This window comes from Anastrepha ludens, chromosome 5 (assembly GCF_028408465.1).
Source record: "Anastrepha ludens isolate Willacy chromosome 5, idAnaLude1.1, whole genome shotgun sequence".
NCBI lineage: Eukaryota > Metazoa > Arthropoda > Insecta > Diptera > Tephritidae > Anastrepha > Anastrepha ludens.
The window spans coordinates 12,820,052-12,838,974 of record NC_071501.1 but is presented as its reverse complement, the minus strand read 5'-3'; the positions used below and the strand labels follow the sequence as shown (position 1 = coordinate 12,838,974).

The 18,923-nt window shown below is 36.7% G+C and overlaps 2 protein-coding genes across 2 annotated transcripts in view; both read right to left on the bottom strand.

The window, feature by feature from the left end:
* The window catches only part of LOC128863581 (uncharacterized), a 294,071-nt gene that overhangs the window by 169,081 nt on the left and 106,067 nt on the right, over positions 1-18,923 (bottom strand). The window lies entirely within an intron of this gene.
* On the bottom strand, positions 11,239-13,060 carry LOC128862958 (tigger transposable element-derived protein 4-like). The gene is made up of 2 exons (XM_054101810.1): positions 11,430-13,060; positions 11,239-11,372 (listed from the first exon to the last, which is right to left on the bottom strand). The coding sequence occupies exon 1, from the start codon at positions 12,706-12,708 to the stop codon at positions 11,587-11,589; it is 1,122 nt and encodes a 373-aa protein (XP_053957785.1). The 5' UTR covers positions 12,709-13,060; the 3' UTR covers positions 11,239-11,372; positions 11,430-11,586.

Here is an 18,923-nt window from a genome sequence, read left to right as displayed (position 1 = left end):
CTGAAACCCATCCTGTTGCGTAGCTTAAATTAATTTTTTATAATTTTCTTTACAAACTTTATATAAATTTTTTTTCAAAAACTAGCCATGTCATCACAAAGCAAATACTCATATTTAATTTTTCTCCGGCTTTATCAATTGACCGAATATTTCGACAGAGAATAAAGGCAAATAAATGTTCGACTAATAAACTGCATGAAAAACAAAGGCCAAATCATTCAAATATTTCCACAATATTTTCGGTTCAACTATTAAAAAAAAAAAACAAATATGGCATACGTTTTTTAACAGTAGCTACTCTCTGACTGTCACACTTTTTGCAAAGCTGCTTTTGAAAGTGTTGGCTCACATTGTGACTCGATTTTCCACTTAAACAGATGCAAACACAAGCAGATTAAAATCTGTGAAACATCAACGTTTCCATGTGACTGGCTTTTATAGTGGACATATTGACATATATACATACATACACACATTATGAGTATGGAAAAGTCATGTCAATAACAGTTCTTTGCGTAAAACATTTATATTTTGACTAAAAAAATTGATGAATTGATTTATAAGTGAATTTATGCGTAAGAGTATTTTTTTGTACACAACCCTGCAGGGAAAAGCCCGACTATTATGGAAATATTCTAGTTCAGATACTTGGATTCAATAGAAGAAATAAAGCTGGCTCGTCACTGACTAAAAAAATACCAGTAGTAAAATGCAAATTCCTTGTTTTTTTTACATACGAAAATTTAAGACTTGCACCAATGCATCGCGATGATTAGGGGGTTACGTATAAGCGGATATTAATGAATATATTTATTTGAAAAATGATGTATTCAAGTCTACTAATAAAAGGCAAAAATTAACTAATATTTCTTTATTTTATTTCAATTATTTATTTCAGTCTATGATTACAGGAATCTTGCAGATCAGAGGCTTATATTTAGAAGGTTCGGCACTCGAAGTGTCACCGATTAAAAAGGCCATAAATTTAGTTTGGAAAGTTGCTTCTACGAGGGGTGCCTTTTATATTTCGGGACTTGGCAACCCTGGTGTTGCAATCTGACAACTGACAGCTGTATCGCAAAGTTTGAAATTTTTTGGCTTTTACGTACTCAGAACGTTTTGAAATACCAGCACTATTTGTGTTGTTTACAGTAACTTAAAAGATTCATCGCGGTCCAAAAATGGAATTAAATCGTGAACATTTTCGTGCGATTATTTTTTACAACTTTCGACGTGGATTAACTCAGCAACATTGCATGGATGAACTTAGTTCATTTTTTGGCGATGAAGCTCCATCAAGGACCAGTGTTTATCGATGGTGTGGTGAATTCAATCGTGGTCGCAGTTCACTCCTAGACGAATTTCGTGATCGTCATGTGTCCTATCGTGAGATTGAGACAATCTTAGGCATTAGTGGGACCAGCATACATTCAATATTGCATAAACATTTCACTGTCAAACAAATTTGTTCGCGTTGGATGCCACATAATTTGTCAATCGCTCAAAAAAAGGCTCGTGTCGATTGGTCGAAGGAAATGCTCAAAAAATACGATCGCGGGGCTTCGAAACACGTTTATGACATCGTGACAGGATTTACGCGTATGAGCCCGAAAGTAAACAGCAGTCGACTGTATGGGTGTTTCAAGATGAGCCAAATCCAACAAAAGTTGTTCGCGCACGAAGCAGTTCCAAGGATCACTTTTCACCAGGACAATGATCACTCTTCACCAGGGCAATGCGAGCTCTCACACATCGGCTCAAACAACTGCATTTTTGAGCACCCAAAATATCGAATTAATGGGTCATCTGCCGTATAGTCCTGACTTGGCACCGAATCACTTCTTTTTATTCCCGTACGTAAAAAACAAACTGAGAGGTCAACGTTTTTCGACACCTGAAGAAGCGGTTGCGGCATTCAGAATGCATGTTTTGGAGGTACCTCATTCAGAGTGGCAAAAGTGTTTCGACAATTGGTTCAAACGCATGCAAAAGTGTATAGATCTTCATGGAGAACATTTTGAAAAACAATAAAGTGATTTTCGATGATTAAAATTTGTTTTTGTTCTCTAATCATATAAGACATATAAAAGGCACCCCTCGTATTCAATTCAAAGTAAAGAAAGTCTGAAAATAATCCAAAATTGAGAATAAATTTACTTTTGCTCGATAATGACCACCTTTTGTCTTGACGGTCCAGAAATGAATCGCAAGCTGCCCGAATGTCACCTGCAGGTATTTTGGTCCACTCGGAGACTGGTGAATCTTTTAGTTCGGACCTTACTCTCCAAAATGGCGTTAACAGAATAATCCATCGGATTCGCGACTGCTGATTTAGAAAGTCATTATGTGGACGTTATGAAGTTCGGAACATTGTCTTTTAGCCACTCTTGGTTCACTCGAGCTTTGTGAGACGATGTCTTGTTGAAACGTCCATGGTCTGCCCCCAAAATGTATGTCTGTCCACGGCTTCAAAGCCATCTTCAGAGTACTTTCCCGATAATATTTCGCATTTACCTTGACGCACCCTCATACCTCTATGAAAAAAATTGGAGAGCGCCCATCTGCGGTTACAGCGGCATAAGCCATTATCTGTAGTGGTTGCTGCCTCCTGGTGGCCAATCTATGACTCAAATTCTTGTATGAACGGTCAGTCAAATAAAACTTATCATTTTGGGAGTTTCCAAGTTGCTCAATTTGAAAAATTATCTCATCTGAAAACACAAGGTTCGGGAATTGACCACTTTCGGCCAAGCGAAGCAATTCCTTCGCTCTCTCAAGTCTGACTTGTTGCTGCTTTGGTGTGAGATCGTGCGCCTTTTGGATCTTGTAAGGCTTGACTTTGAGATAATTTTTCAGTATGCGGCGGACGTTGGGTCAGATATTTTCAGTTGTTTCGCCATTTGATTGGCACTTCGTCGGGGATTTCGCTCAAGTCGCTTCTTCTTCTTCACATTTTGAATCATTTCACATGACGTTGTAGTCTTTTAATGACCTCCTCCATGACGTTTCGCAGTGCTACCAGTATCATTGTAACGAGTAATGGTGCGATAACCAAAAACTTGGTTTACTTTAAGGTGCTCGAGCTCACGAACAATCGCTGGTTGTGATTCTCCAGCCAAATATAATGCAATCACACTTTTACGTTTAAAATCCATTACTGGTTTCCTTTTTCGCGTTTACTCTTGGCAAAATTGGCGCGCTTGCAACAATACTCCGAACTGTCATTTAGCCTACTAACAGACAGTTGATGCCCGTGCATGTCTGTAGTAAGTGCCCTCGTAATAGAGCAAAGTTACAATAGTTCGAATTGATTGTTTTTATGAGTAGTTCATGGGTAGTAAAGTCGTCAAGATTTGGTAGGAACATTGAAAGCAATCTGTTCAAGAACTTCGGCAAAATCAACAGAATCACAAATAATATGAAAAACAAACATCAAAAATTGAAGGCTACGCCGATTGGCAGGAGACCCCAGATTTCTTAGCATGCACTGTACGGTGTTAGTGGATCGGAGAGATGAATAGGTTGTAAAGCGAATTGAATAAAATTTCGTTCTACTGTTTCAATTCTATTTGAATGAGTGGCATAAATTGGATTTCAAACCAAAGATGCATATTCGAGCTTAGAACGAATAAGGAAGTTAAGTAAATTTTTTAGGAAATTCATTTCGATCACATCACAAGTCAGTAGGATTAGAGGGATGGAGTGCTACATAATCTTGGTTAAAGTTTTAAGGCAAGCGTCGATTAAATTTTGTTTTGCTCAGAACTCTACAGAAGTTGAATTAAGATGAATGAAAACCGGGTGCTGAAAAACTCTAGGATGTTGGTGTGAATTAAAATTCATCATAAAACAAAAAGGAGTTTAAAGTATTAAGTTTAACTTTGCTATTATTTCTGTAATAAAGAATCCACTTCAGCAGTCTGTCAGCAAAAATCTTAGAAACGTATTTAGCACCGATATAGTAATGCAGTACAACATAGGCGGGATCCACGGAAATAAGACCCTAAAAGAGCACAAAAATCGTACAAAAGTACCTCCTGTCATCAAACGAACAGTCGGCGTACTTGCCTATCGACACACTCGTCACTGTAGAGAGTTTAGATTTTGATTTAGATTTTTTAGACTTCGTTTATTTACGAACCACCATTAATAACGAAAATAATAGCAGCCTTGAAATCGAACGTATAATCTCTCTTGCCAAAAAGTGCTACTTTGGACTAAGTAGGCAACTGCGTAGTAAAGTCCTCTCTCGATGAACTAAACTAACACTTTATAAGACTTACATCAAGTACGTCCTATCATATGGCGCCGAAGCTTGGACGAGGACGATATCCGATGAGGCGTCCTTTGGAGTTTGAGCTATATGAGCTTTACGACGACATAGACTTCCCAGCGCAGCGAATAAAGCTCCAGCGGTACTGCTGGTTATGTTACGTCGATGAGGATAAATGCTCCGGCTATGAAAGTATTCGATGCGGTACCAGCTGGTGGTAGCAGCGTTTTAAAGATCAGGTGGAGTAGAATTAGGCTTTACTTGGTGTATGCAACTGGCGCCGGTTAGCACGAGAAAGAAACGATACGTGCGCTTTGATAAACTCGCCCAAAATCGCTTAAGCGGTTATCGCGCCAATCAAAAAAAAAAAAGAACTTGGTAAAAGAAAGAACACGAATTTGTTGAGCTGAAAAATTATTTGGTCGTCTTCTTGTGCACAACTAGTACTTTTTCCTACAGGGAACTTTTAGATGTGTAAAAATGCCTGTGTATTTGATAAAATTTGTATATACAAATTTATTTAATGCATACTAGAGTGTCAGTGCATATTAAAAATATTGCTTTAAAGTGATAAATGTGCATTAAAAATAATTAGTTAGTGATAAAAAATTCTTCAAGCGATTCTTGAAAAAAATTTAGAACAGGAAAAAACATGACACATTTGATATAGTTGAACCTTAAAGCAGCTATGAAATTTATGAAGTATGCAAATGTGTTAATTTTTGCGCTCCTGCACATTCTAGGGTACAAAAAGTGGATATTTGCAGTGAAAAATCGTTGATCGGCAATGTTTTGAAATTGATAAAAAAATATAAGTTTGCTTTTGGGTAGTTTTTAAAATAGTACCTTTGAGGCATCGCCTTACGAAGTAGAATAAAATATCAAATATTGCTCGTATTTTGTGTAGACTAACTGTAACTCTTATTTTGATGCCATTTTCAAGTTTGTTTTATTCGAAGTTCTAATTTATACTTGACATCATTCACTAGTGCAATTAAGTAGTCTCTGGTTTTTGAAATGAGAAAGAGGCTGTCGAACACTTTCTCTGCAAATGTCCGGTTCTGGCTGCTAGGCGCTTGAGATTCCTTAGTATGCCCTTTGGGGATGACTTGAAGAAATTCTGCAGCCTTGATCACTTTTCTCTCCTCCACTACGTCAACAGCACTGGATGGCTGTAGACGGTTTTTCTCTTCCCTAATCTTTTCACAGGTAGTGGTCCACATTATGGTATCGAAACGGCACGTAAGTGCTACTTGCCTGTGCCACTCTTGCATTTTAGCTCTAGCTGCAGCTTCTGGACACCACACGCGAAAATAATCGATTGGGATAAAATCGCGTGATTTTAGTGGTAAATTTACGCCATCTTCTAGATAATAACCATATTTTTTGATCTTTCATAATCAAGTCCAGACTACTCAAGGGAATTGGAAATTTGTTTTCTTAGAACTTTATGAGATAAAACTAACTCAGGAAATGAATTCTGCTAATCCTATTAAATCTCAAACTTTGTTGAAGAAGCTCAAGAAAAGAAATCGGAGGCGATATTGTTACCATACCGGTCCATGTTTGTCGAAGAGATGTCAAGAGATGCTTTTTATTAGCAATAATATTTTTAGAAATATTTTATAACTGTTGGTTGGTTAGTTTTAGTGGTGATTCTTCCAGAATCCAGCTAGCGCTTCCGCACCAGTTTGTTGCCACATCCTCGTTACTAACTTGTTTACCAGTTATTTACGGCATAACTATATCCAGACTGTGCGGTTTAAGAAGCTTATTAGGTTGTTGACGTCTAAGCCAGACAGTTGTCGAGACTCTCAGAGGCCTGCCCAGAGTTAAGATTCTGTCTTTCCATAGGGCAGAGCATTCACAGATGAAGTGGAAGATTGTTTCCTTTTTCTCCGGTTGTTTACAACTGTGACAGTATGTGTCGCGAGGGATGGCCATTTTGGCTACTTGTTCTCCGATAGACCAAAAGCCAGTTATGACTGCCGTTAGTCTCCAGGCATCCCATCGTTTCATGCTTAACAATATTGACGATTGTTTGAGGTTGTAGGTGGACCATAACGTTCTGCTAATTTTGCATTTTGTCTGGTCTCTCCATCTACAATCTGCGATTCGAAGGGAATTAGGGAACTGCATTCTTGACTGCACCTAATGGTGTGAATACCGGTACCGCAAGAGCGTTATTCATGGCAGATCCCCTTCTTGCTAGTTCATCCGCTTTTTCATTACCTTTAATGCTCCGATGTCTCGGGACCCAGATTTAGGTAACTTTATGGTTTTCGCTCAAGGTGTTAAGGCCAGTCCTGCTTTGTTCCACCACTTTAGAGGTTGTAGTAGCCGAACCCAGTGCCTGGATTGCAGCTTGGCTATCCGAAAGAATAGCGATATTGCCCTTAAAAGAGAAATCTGTGATTAGTAGCCTACAAGCTTCCCCAATTGCTAGTACTTCCGCCTGAAAGACACTCCTTGCATTAGGGAGACGCACAGTTGTTTTAATTTTAAGTCTATGAGAATATATACCATCTGCCACACCACAATCCATTTTACTGTCATCTGTATAGACTGTAGTGCCGAACTTGTTTAGTGAGAATCCCTTATTTCATTTGTTCCTAGATGGAAAGAGAGTGACAAAATTTCTACTGAATGTTACCGTAGGGGCGATGTAGTCAGTCCTCTTCGAGGTTTGTCACAGTAACTACGGCGTAGTTACGGCCATCATTTCAAAGGGATTAACTTTAAAGAATAAAAGTCATGAATGGTTCTATACAAAAATAATAAAGGCTGATTAATCAATTTGAATTTTCGTTGTTTTATTTCAATTTAAAATTCAATACCTCTAAATTGATAACCCTTCATAACCACTGGGCGGTTCTATAATGTTTGTGAGGCAATTTTTAACAATTCGACGACCCTACACAAACATACGTGCATATACAGGGCCCGCCATATAATTTTACGGAATTAAAAATGCTATAAAAAAGAAACTACTCAATATTTTTGGAAACTGTTTTTTTTATTTTGAAGTAATATACAATCCTACCGGTTAATGATGGAACACAACTTCATTCATATGGCTGCCTCGGCTAGCCATGCACCATCCCATACGATCGGTCCAATTTTTCAACACATTTTCGATTGTATGCGGCTGTATTTCAGCTATGACATCGCGTATGTTGGTCTTCAGTGCATCAATTGTTGCTCGTTTGTTGGCATAACACTGGTCTTTGACGGCACCCGAAAGATAATAATCCAACGGCGTCAAATCGCAGCTCGGAGGCGGCCCAACGATATCAGAATTTCGGCTGATAATGCGATCTTCGAAGACAGTGAGCAAAAGATTGATCGTAGCATTCGCTGTGTGGCAAGTAGCGCCATCTTGTTGGAACCAGATGCCACCAATATCCTCCTCTTCAATTTCTCGGAACAAAAACTCGTTCAACATGGTCCGGTAACGCTCTCCATTGACGGTTACGGCCACTCCTCGCTCATTAACGCACATGCGCTTCATTCGGTGCTTTTCTTCTTCCCACTGCCGTATGTAATTTTCGTACACATTCAGCAACATTACCATGATTTTCAAAGTAATGTCGCAATATTTCCCAGCGTTCTTTGAGCGTATACACAACCATTTTCGTTCAGCGGAAGAATAAAACTAATTTTCTGTCAAATCAGATGACAGCTAAGTGTTACCATTCTTCAAATAATACCTAGTTCAAATCCATAACGATAGATGGCGTGCCCTGTATATCCATCACCCAAAATATTTTTTTTATTTAGTGCAAAAGTTATTTAGAAGCAAGATTGGATGATTAATTTTGCACCACCTTGAATAAGCAGATGCTATCAAATTATTTTCAACTGATATTTCAACAGCGTAACAGCGGGGAATATTTGTTTTACATACACCTCTAAATGATGATTTTGCAACTAGTGCAGTACTAGTTACTTTGGGAGTAGTGCGCTTTCTTCCATTAAATACGAGTTCATGTACTTCAATATTTGCTGCGTTGTTTGATTTTGAATTACATGTAGGTCACTAGTGTGGCTTAGCCTGCCAAACGAGCTGCTCAACTTTGTTGTTCATCAACATGCCGGCCATCTGTGTACTAAGTTGCTACATCACTTTAAATAATTAAACAGACTTTGGTCTAGTTACTAATGATATTGCTAATTCACTATGCATAGAATTATATATTTGAAGCATAAATCTTTAACGCAAGTTTGCAATTCTATTTAACAAAACCCCACTTAACGCTTGATTTATGCGTGCATGCGCATACACAGTTTAGTAAATCGATACGCGTGTGTGTGTGTGTGTGTAATATATGTAAGTGGTATGTAAGCAAGTGTGAGGTATTTTCAACTAACAATAAGCACTTAGCAACTAAACAATAATTAAATTTCACTTCTGCTTAAATAATTCCGTTTCAAATTTCCGCTCCATATCTTCCGGTACAACTGCATACGTACATACTCGTATATATGTACACACGCACATACATTCATATCATCAAATTAATCCTCAACCAACCAAATGCGCACATATGAAATTCTATTACGCTGGCTGATATTAAGTTTCGAGCAAATAAATATGTTAGCAACTAATCGCATTCAAGCAGACTTCACATTGATATTCTGTAATTTTATTACATTTATTTCTTGGAATCCATACACATCTGGGCGCTAGTATCGTTTAATCTTTATTTCGTTTGGCATAAATCCATACCTCACTGGCGCACAAATACACCAACAAGACAAGGAGACCTCCGAATACGTATTCACGTGCAGCAATCAAATGTTGCATATCAATCCTGCCTTGGCTGAGCTGCAACCAGATTTACTGTAGGGATTTTTTTTTATACATTTGTTAATGCCATGTTGCAGTGCATGTGTGGATAGACTCGAATATTTCTATAGAAGTTGTTATGCATATCGCTAGCCAGCAGCGGCACTAAAAGTTGAAATGCACACAAACACACACATATCTGCACACATACATGTGAATATACACAATAACATAAATACGACTACTGAAGAGTTAAAAACCCAGAAAGTATGCCCGGTGGCGAGAGAGAGAGAGAGAGAGAGAGAGAGAGAGAGAGAGAGAGAGAGATAGTGTGGTAGCTGTTGCGGAGTAATAGCAACGCATTCAGTTTGAGCACAATAACTTTGCAACAACTGAAGCAACAGCAACAGCAACAGTTACCTACAAAAGTGGGGAAACTTGAAGTTGCCAGCAGTGTCTAACAGTTGGCGTACATATTGTTGGTATTATATTGATGCGAGTACTCTTCGCTGCCGGAGTCGCTACAGCAGCAACGGAAATATGCATAGCAAACACAATTATATCCGGTTGCTTGCATTTCTATTCAACTTCCGCTTTCAATCTGTCTATGTGTGTATAAAGTAGAATGTGTGAGTGTGTGCATGTATGCATTTACACACACAGACACACACACATATACATGCATTTGTATATGCAGAAGCTACAACTTTGTTGGCCAACTGTTGGGTTGACTATTTACTTTCCGACTGCCATTTTTTGCAACCACCTACGCACACACAGACAGTAAAGTTTTGCCTTCGGATCCCTACAAATACTGAAAGTCGTTTTAAATCGATTTCATTGCTACTGATTGTGAATTGTGCAAACAAGCGCGTAAAAATATTTGCATTTGGGATTCCTTTACCCATTTCTCATTTTTGTTTCCTTGTTTCTTTTTTTTTTGTTTTTTCTTTCGAAATAAAAAAACCCGAATCGAGCAACGGTCGTAATTGTAATTGTAAATTATGCAAAATGTGCAGACAGAAGTTCGACTGGGCAGTTGAGAGGTTTGTGTGTGTATTAGGGATGCCGATACCATGATGCAGGCAACACGGTATTGTTCAGGTCTCGAAAAGCCCGGAAGTAGTTTTTAGTCATATCGGGATCCCGGACTCAAATCGGAATCAAAAATTTTTAATATTATATTAAAGAGAAAGAAATTTTAATTCTGAAAATTTAATTGGGGTAATGTAAACGAAAAAAAAAACTGGAAGGGAACGTTGCATTAAATATTTAAGACCCTCGTCTCATTTGCGTAAAAAACATAAACGAAAAAAGACTTCTTATTCTGGTTTGCAGTATTTTATTTTCTGATTCGTTGTTAAAAAACTGAAATTTTTTTTGACCATACGTGGCTCGTTCAAAAAGTTGTCGGCCTTCAAAAACAATTCTTTCTAAAACAAAAAAAAAAAAAAACAAATGACGCTGGCGATCCGGTTTTCGGAACTCACAAGTGCCTTGTTCAGTATGAATGTCGTTATCGTATGAACTACGATCTTAAAAAAAGAAGAAAATTCGACTAAATGACGGACCTTCAAAGAGCTCAGACGATAACGACATAAATTCGACGTCATCTCAATTTTATTTCATCAAAATCGGTTAGGTAGAACCGGCTATATCTGTGTTCATTGTCCATGTGAAGAATTTTTTTTAAAGGCCGTCAACTTTTTGAAGAACCTCGTGTAGCCAAAATAAATTTTTATTTTCTAACAATAGATCAAAAAATAAAATATTGGAAACAAGAATAAAAAATCTTTTTTAGTTTCCCTTTTACACGCCTTTAAAGAAACACACATATAATACCATTTCAAATGAGGCGAGAGTCTTAATGTGGAATGGCCAAAAATTGATCAAAATATTATGAAAAAAGTTATAATCAAAAGTGTAACACAACACAATAGCAACACAAATTACTGAGCTCCAAATTATAAACTAACACCAAGAATTATACAGTCGAACTTCCATATAGTGAATTCGCATGGGACCTGAAAATCACTTCACTATATAGAAACTTCATTATAAGGAAACATTGATTTTTTATGTAACTTTATTTAAAATAATCAGTGAGTTTGGTTTGAATTACAGTCTTCCATTTTTCATTTTCAATAAAAGCTTCCAAATCATGAGAGTTGAAAACATTAATCGGCACGTCATTCCTCATTTCCACAAAGGCTCTAATTACGCTAATGGATGAAGCAGCTTGTATCAACGTAGGTAATGCCTCCTCAGTTTCTGCCAATTCTTCAACGGTCAAATAGTGTTCATCGTTATCTGAAATAATATTTACATATTAAATTTTCGTTTGACTATAAAAAGATAAATGCTTACCAGGTTCAGCTGGAACTCCGCGACTTTCAAAAATGCTGTTGAGAATATCTTCTTCGGATGGTTTGTCCCAAGTCTGCACACCATTATCAACATTTACGTAGTCATCAAACGATGCTTCGATATTTGCTACTTTTTTAAATGAAGACTGTAAAGCGGCCTAATCCGATATTAAAAGAAGGTCCTCTTCATCCCAATGCTCAAATGGAATCTGCATAACATCTTTTGAAAATCCAGCCTTTTTAAAACAGTTGGCAACTGTTTCTGGTTTAACATAGACATTCCATATATTGCTAAGATTTCGAACTGCTTGCAGCAAGTCTATGGCCATAACAGAATTTCCCTCATCCACTTGAGTCAATATATTCGTTAAAATTCGTTTTCTGTAATGTTGTTTCATGTTGTAGATAATGCCTTGGTCCATTGGTTGCAGTAACGAAGTCATGTTGGGAGGAAAATAAGCGAGATGAATGTTTCTCAACTTGTCTCTTACATCTTTAGGGTAGGCAGTGCAGTTATCAACAAAAAACAACACCTTTCTGTTTTGATCACAAAATTTTTTGTCGAGTTTTACAATCCATTTCGTAAAAATCTCACTGGTCATCCATGCTTTTTTGTTAAACTCATAATCGACACCTAAAGATTTTATTCCCTTGAAGTACCTCGGATTTTTGGCCTTTCCGATTACCAGCAATTTTAGCTTTTCTGATCCAGTCATATTGCTTCCCACCAGGACAGTTATTCTCTCCTTGCTTTGCTTCCCACCAAAGCATTTTTCATTTTTGAATGCCAGTGTTTTAGTTGGCAAGCATTTGAAAAACAAAGCAGTCTCGTCGGCATTAAAAATGTCGTTAATGTTGTAATTTTCAATTAATTTCGGTAAGACGTTCGTCACCCATTCATCACGGTTTTCTATGTTGGTGTCAGCACTTTCCCCACATAATGTCTTTTGAATAACGCCATGCCGACTTTTGAACTTGTCTAACCAACCTGTACTTGCCTCAAATTCGTGGTGTCCTAGTGCTTCCGCAAAATCTTTGGCCTTTTGCTTCAATAATGGTCCAGATAAAGGGAGATTCTTACCACGTGCAACGAGTAACCATTTCAGCATTGCTTCGTCAATATCCTCAAAATGACAAGGTCGAAGTCTTTTGCGTTTGGTATTTACTGCCACATCCTCCGCATTTTTTAAAATCACTTCCTTATTTTTTAAAATATTTGATAAAGTGCTGGGAAGAACTCCGAATTCATTGGCAATATCTTTTTTTTTTCTTTCCTTCATTAACTTTGTTAATCATTAATAACTTTTTTTCAAGCGAAATGCTGCTTCGATGCATCATTTTAACTTCAATCACGGAATAAAACTGTAATAGCTCAGCTCTTTCTGTTTTAATTTCCACATCTAACTGTAATTTTTTGCAACAGAAAACTTTTGAAAAAATTCACTATATGGAGACAAAAACTTAGGACGCTTGAATTTCCAGCTGTAAAATTTGTTCATTATATAGAAAATTTCACTATATAGAAATTCATTATAAGGAGACAAAAATACACCGAAAGTAGAACGAAAAAGCAGTGTCTTCGAAACCAGTTCATTATAAGGAGAGCTTCATTATATGGAAGTTCACTGTAGAGAAGTTCGACTGTATTTCTTTATTTGAAATATGATAGCATTGGTCTTAACTTTTTTCGTTCTATAGATTTTACTTTTCTTAGTAATTTATTTAAGTTTCGTGAAAACTGTGTGAACTTATTTCAGGATATGTTTAAAAAAGTTTAGCTCTAAGCTGATAATAAAAATAAAAAAAATTTCGTTAGTCTTATAATTTTCTGTCGGGTGTAAAAACTATCTCTCTGCACATACTAGCGCCTGGTCAGAGTATAAGGCGTGCAAATGTAAAACTAATATTAGGTGCGCTAATGAAAGGTGCATTGAAAGGATTGCCCATCGCTGGCTACTACTTCTTTCCCATCTTTCTGGCAGATCTCGTGTACCGTCGCGGTATAACTGTTCATCTTTTGAGGCTATCCACGGACCAAGCCATTTTTTGATCCCTTCATTTGAATGGAACTGCTGGCCAGGATCGGAATAGGTGATAATCGGATGGCGCAATATCTGGAGAATATAGAGGGTGAGGTAGAATTTCCCATTTCTGTGTTTCCAGGTAGGTTTAACGGGTTTGGCAATGTGAGGCCGAGCGTTGTCTTGCTGTAGAATCACTTTTTCATGCCTCTCCGCGTATTGCGGCCGCTTCTCGCGCAGTGCTCGGCTCAATCGCATCAATTGAAGTCGATACCGATCCGCAGTGAAGGTTTCGCTTGGTTTTAACAGTTCATAATAAATAACACCCACCTGGTCCCACCAAATACATAGCATAACCTTCGCAGCGTGAATATCTGGTCGAGGCGACGACGTAGAAGCATGACCGGGCAGTCCCCATGTCTCTCGTTTCATTGGATTGCTGTAATGAATCTATTTTTCATCACCCGTCACGATACGATGAAGAAAGCCCTTCCGTTTTTGCCGCTGGAGCAGTTGTTCATAGGCGAAAAACTGACGTTCAATATCCCTTGGTTTTAACTCATAAGGAACCCACGTCCCCTATTTCTGAATCATTCCCAAAGCATGAAATCGCTTGGAAATGGATTGGCGGGTAACTCCTAATACTGAAGCAAGCTCTTCTTGCGTTTGACACGGATCCTCCAATTCAGCGTCTTCGAAGGGTTTTGGCCTTCCTTCACGCAGACGGTCGTCAACATTAAAATCACCATCTTTGAAGCGACGGAACCAATTTGGGTTCGTTGTTTCACTTAAAGCAGCATCTCCATATACTTTTTGTTGCTCTCGATGCGTTTCAGCCGCCGTTTTTTTCGAATGAAAGAGGAAAATCATCACTTCCCGCAAATGACGATTATTCAGCACAAAATCAGACATTTTCACAAAACCAAAAGTATATGATAAAAAACAAAATCACTCAGGTGTCGAAGCAGTTTGTTTCGCATATATCTAAGCTTGGTTTATGACGTTTAGGTTATGTTAGAATCGACTAGCACACACTGCTGGCGGCATCTATTGATAAACAGCGGGAACTTAGTTGCGCACCTAATAGTTTTGATTGTTTTTTTTTAATGTGACTTTATTTAAATACATTTACTTGACTTGATGTATTAGAGTAAATATGTTTAGAGGTTTTATTTTTCAATATGTTTGCTGAATTTTCCTTTCATATTTTCCCTTTTTACTTAGTAAGTATTACTTTTAAAAGTACTTTGCAATTGCACTCTTATTTGTGTTGTATGCGCTTTTGAACCAGATGTTTCTTGAACAGAATTTAGAAATTTATTTCTTCCAGATTTGTCTGCATGTTAATATTAAAATTAGCTTATCTCAAATGAAACAAAGTTATGGCCCAATGTGAGTCCCGAAATAAATCTCGAAAATTCGGGACTACCTAAAAAAATGCCCGCTAATATTTGCATCCCTATCGCGTCCATGTTTGAGTTTGCTTGGTAAAGTCTAGTGATTTGTTGACTTAATTTTTGCAGTCAAACTGGAGCTTTTCTGCCATATGGAATTGAATTTTCCTTTATATAAATACATAGAACAAATTGCCTTAAAGGCATTCAATAGTTTTGGCTTATTATGCTCTTCCATGTATAATTGTATGTGTATATGCATGTTTACGTTTATGCATTTTTTCCTTAATGCAAGAGAAAACTGCATGCGTCCCCGAAGGCATTGAAAGCCTATGAAAACTAAATGTGGCGCAAATGCATCAAAGCAACTTTTCAAAATGTAAATGAGTGATTATTTCTCATTTGAGAAATTGGGTTCAATGAAACGCTTATTAGACTATTTCATTTGACTTATTCACGATAGAGTCGTTGCTTGTGTCAGGCGCCGTAAGTCAATTGGCATATCAATGCGAATCTAGGTGACCTCAAGCAAGTGACTTAAAGGGAAAATCAAAAAGCTTTTGATTTTTTTTAATTTCAAATACTTTGATACTTAATGAAGGTTAAAAATTTACTAAATAGAGCGGAGGGGTGTGAAGTACAATAAAATATAAAACTATTTTTATTTTTAAATATATTCTTTTTCTAAACGGGTTTCTCGGTTTTTTCAACAATGTCTGAACGGATAAATAACTTTTTGGGCATTTAATAAACCAATGCGACTGAAATTACTATTTTCAGGTGTACTGAGTCGAAAAATACGAGGTACGAGGTAAGAACTATAATAAATTTCATTAGGAGATTCGAATATTAAGGGGACAGATACCTGTAAAATTTCGAAAAAAAAAAATTTTTTTGTTTTATTCCTTTAAGAATATGTCAAAAAAAATTGAAACCATCACTTAAAGTATTTCTTACATTATAGATCGTCAACCGTGAGGACTCCATTCTTTGTGTTCGAGCGCTGGGAGAGGAATTTTCATGTTGTCAAAGTTTAGACGCGTTTTTCTCAAAACTATATTTTTCGAATTGGCGTACAGGATAACTCGAAAAGTTATTGACCGATCTCCCTGAAATTTTGCACACATCTTTTTTATCATATTACGTTTTATGTGAATTTACTATTCGAAAATTTTTCGAAAAAATAATTAGTAGGAAAATCCGCCACAAAATGAATTTTGGTTTTTTGTTAAGCATTTTATTCCGCGAATTTTTTTTAAATTTTTTTTTAAATTAATATGGAAATTACGACATTAATAAACAATAAATTTTTTGGTTTTTTGTATTCAAGTCACTGACGCCGATGCTACAATACCCGCCGATTGAGAAACCCCGCTGCGACCTTCCTGGAAGAAATGAGTGCACATCCACCATTTTAAATGATTCAAATAAAAAAAAATTGAATATTATTTTAATGTATAAATAAACTGTATGCCAATTGTGAGACAAATATATTGACTTCTTCATTTAAAATAATTTTAATGAAAATCAGGGAAAATATGGCCGTTTACAGGTATCTGTCCCCTTAATAAATAATGCAAATACTAAATACAGGAACTCTATCTGTGTAATGCTGCACATTTACATAAAAAGATTCTAGTTATTGAAAGGCCAATTTGAAATCGAGATTTACAATTTTTAATACTTGAATTCAATATCTCTACTATTTCAACTCAGTTCATGTTGAAAAATTTTACCAAAATAGTTATATGTCTTCTCATGCTGTGCTACGTGGCAACAGGTTCACTTTTTTATGTGGTCTGACAAATGAGAAGATTTGAGTTGTGCCTCCTTTAAGAAATCTGTGTGTACGTTTATAAATACTTGTCGCTATATCATACCATAAAAGCAAAGAAAGAGTAAGTGTTGTGAGGGTTGCATCTAGGAATTGTAAAATTTTACAATATGCTCTGATATATGAAAGTAGACGTTTGCATCTCCAGAATTACATAATCAATTTGCTTATTTCCTTTATATGATAGTAGAAACATACTGACCCTGGCATTTCAAAACATTGTGATAGCGAAATTTTTCTTGTCTGCAAATGTCTTCGTAAGGCCAAAGATCTGATTTAGAGGTTTTGCGTGTTTATTCATTGGAAATTTGCGTAGCTTTCAATTATATAATATTTGGATAAGAAGAAATTAAACATGAACGACCTGCCAATACACTAACAGTGGCTGATGATCCTCTTAATGGCTCTGCCGCTATCTTGGCCTCTCTTAACACAGCAGCAGCAGCATAAGTATTAATGCCATTTAACACACTAGTTCTGTGAGAGGGCGAGATAGCATTGGCATTTACAGCAGATGTAGGTGGAGTTTTGTTTTGATTTTGGTCTTGTTGTTTGAGCTCAGCGCATTGTTCTCATGGTCAATAGGCGGACCACGAACAGAAAGAGCAGAGAGCAAGCAGCTCGCATGTTTTGAATTACCACTACCACGAATACTAGCAGAGTTAGCAACAATGCTTTGAATTTTTTCCTCAGCTGCAAGGCGAATTTATTACAGGTGACAGCAAACAAATATAAGTAAAATCCTACATGTTGTTGTATTTGTTGTTGCGTTTGGTCCAACCATCACGTCAAAATCAGCAAGCAAATGTAAACATACGAATGTAAACATACCAATACATACAAACAAAGCATATCATTTTGACGTAAGCCATACCTACGGTGAAAAATTCAGCTGGGTGAATGCTGTCACCTTAATAAATCCACCTTGCTCAGCTGTTAATGTAGAGAGAGCGACATCTTTTGCTTCAAGCTTCGAGTGAAATGAGCGAATTTATGCTAGAAGATCATCTGATTTTTGCATTATTTGTTTTTTTTCTTCACTCAGAGCATTTACAGCAGATAGTATGCGACTATTTTCCGTTCTAAGAGCAGCTAATTCTTTAACAACAACAAGCAATGTTATTTGTTGCTTATTATTGTGCACATTTGAATCATCATGATTTTTATTTTTTGTTTCGGCCGAAAGTACTGATAGAGTTTGACACCTAATGGAAGAGCGTCTATCGCAGAGCAGGTCTTGCAAAGATACTTAATTCGGCCACAATGATGTGTAGTTTTGAAGCCTGAATTCGTGCTGTCATCAAAACAATTGCATTGATAAAAACGTGTGTATTTTAATATTTGACAGATGTCCGTCGTCTGGCATCGTCAATGTGCTTATACTCTATATAGTGCGTTTCAAAACACGGGCATAGTACAAAAACTTATTGACACGCAATGAACATTTGTTTATTTCTTACTAAATTTTAATAATTTTTCAATTTTATAAAAGGCTAATGCATTCTAAAACAAAAGCCAAGTATACATTTTCGAATCAATTTTAATTACGCAGTTTTAGAGCCTATTAAATTCTAGTCAAATAAAGTCGAAATTTCAAGTAGCTGAAAGTCACGTTGATTTTTGAAATTTTTGATTTCCTAACGGAGTCGGCCCTTTTCTTCCATATAATAATGATGTGAAAGGTCTTCTTCTGTCAAAGAACTTTATTTCACTGCTATTTTTACAAAGACTCTTCTTAGCTTAAAGCTTAACTAATATTTTACATTTAATGAGAATGGGAGAAAGTAAAACCAGCAATCAATGTAGGAATGCATGTTGTGTGTATGTTGAGTGCGTGAGTAAGCGTGTGGGTGTAGAATGTGAGAAAGTATGTAAAGCAGTTGTTGGTTTAAATAAGAGTTAGCATAAGTAATTAAATATAAGAGTAAGATTAAGTTAGAATTAAGGTATAATATAGGAATATACGTTATAGGGTGATCATGTAACTATGTATAGTAGGATGTAACATTATAATATAACTATATATTAGGTTGGGGAACACGTTCATAGCGTTTTTACGGAAGACTCTTGTTCAGTTAAAAATCCATAATTATATCAATAAGTTAATCAATTATTTATTCGCCGTTGCTGTTGCAACCTCTTCCTACACCGCGACTAATTTGTTGCTGCCATTCCACTAAAGCTCGCGCAGTCTGGTGTCAAAGAAGTTTGTGAGCCAGGTTTTAAGTACCTCTTTGTTATCGAAG

Bases quoted from the DNA above. Each gene is read 5' to 3' on its own strand.
- LOC128862958 (XM_054101810.1), bottom strand. From the start codon at position 12,708: ATGAAGGAAAGAAAAAAAAAAGATATTGCCAATGAATTCGGAGTTCTT.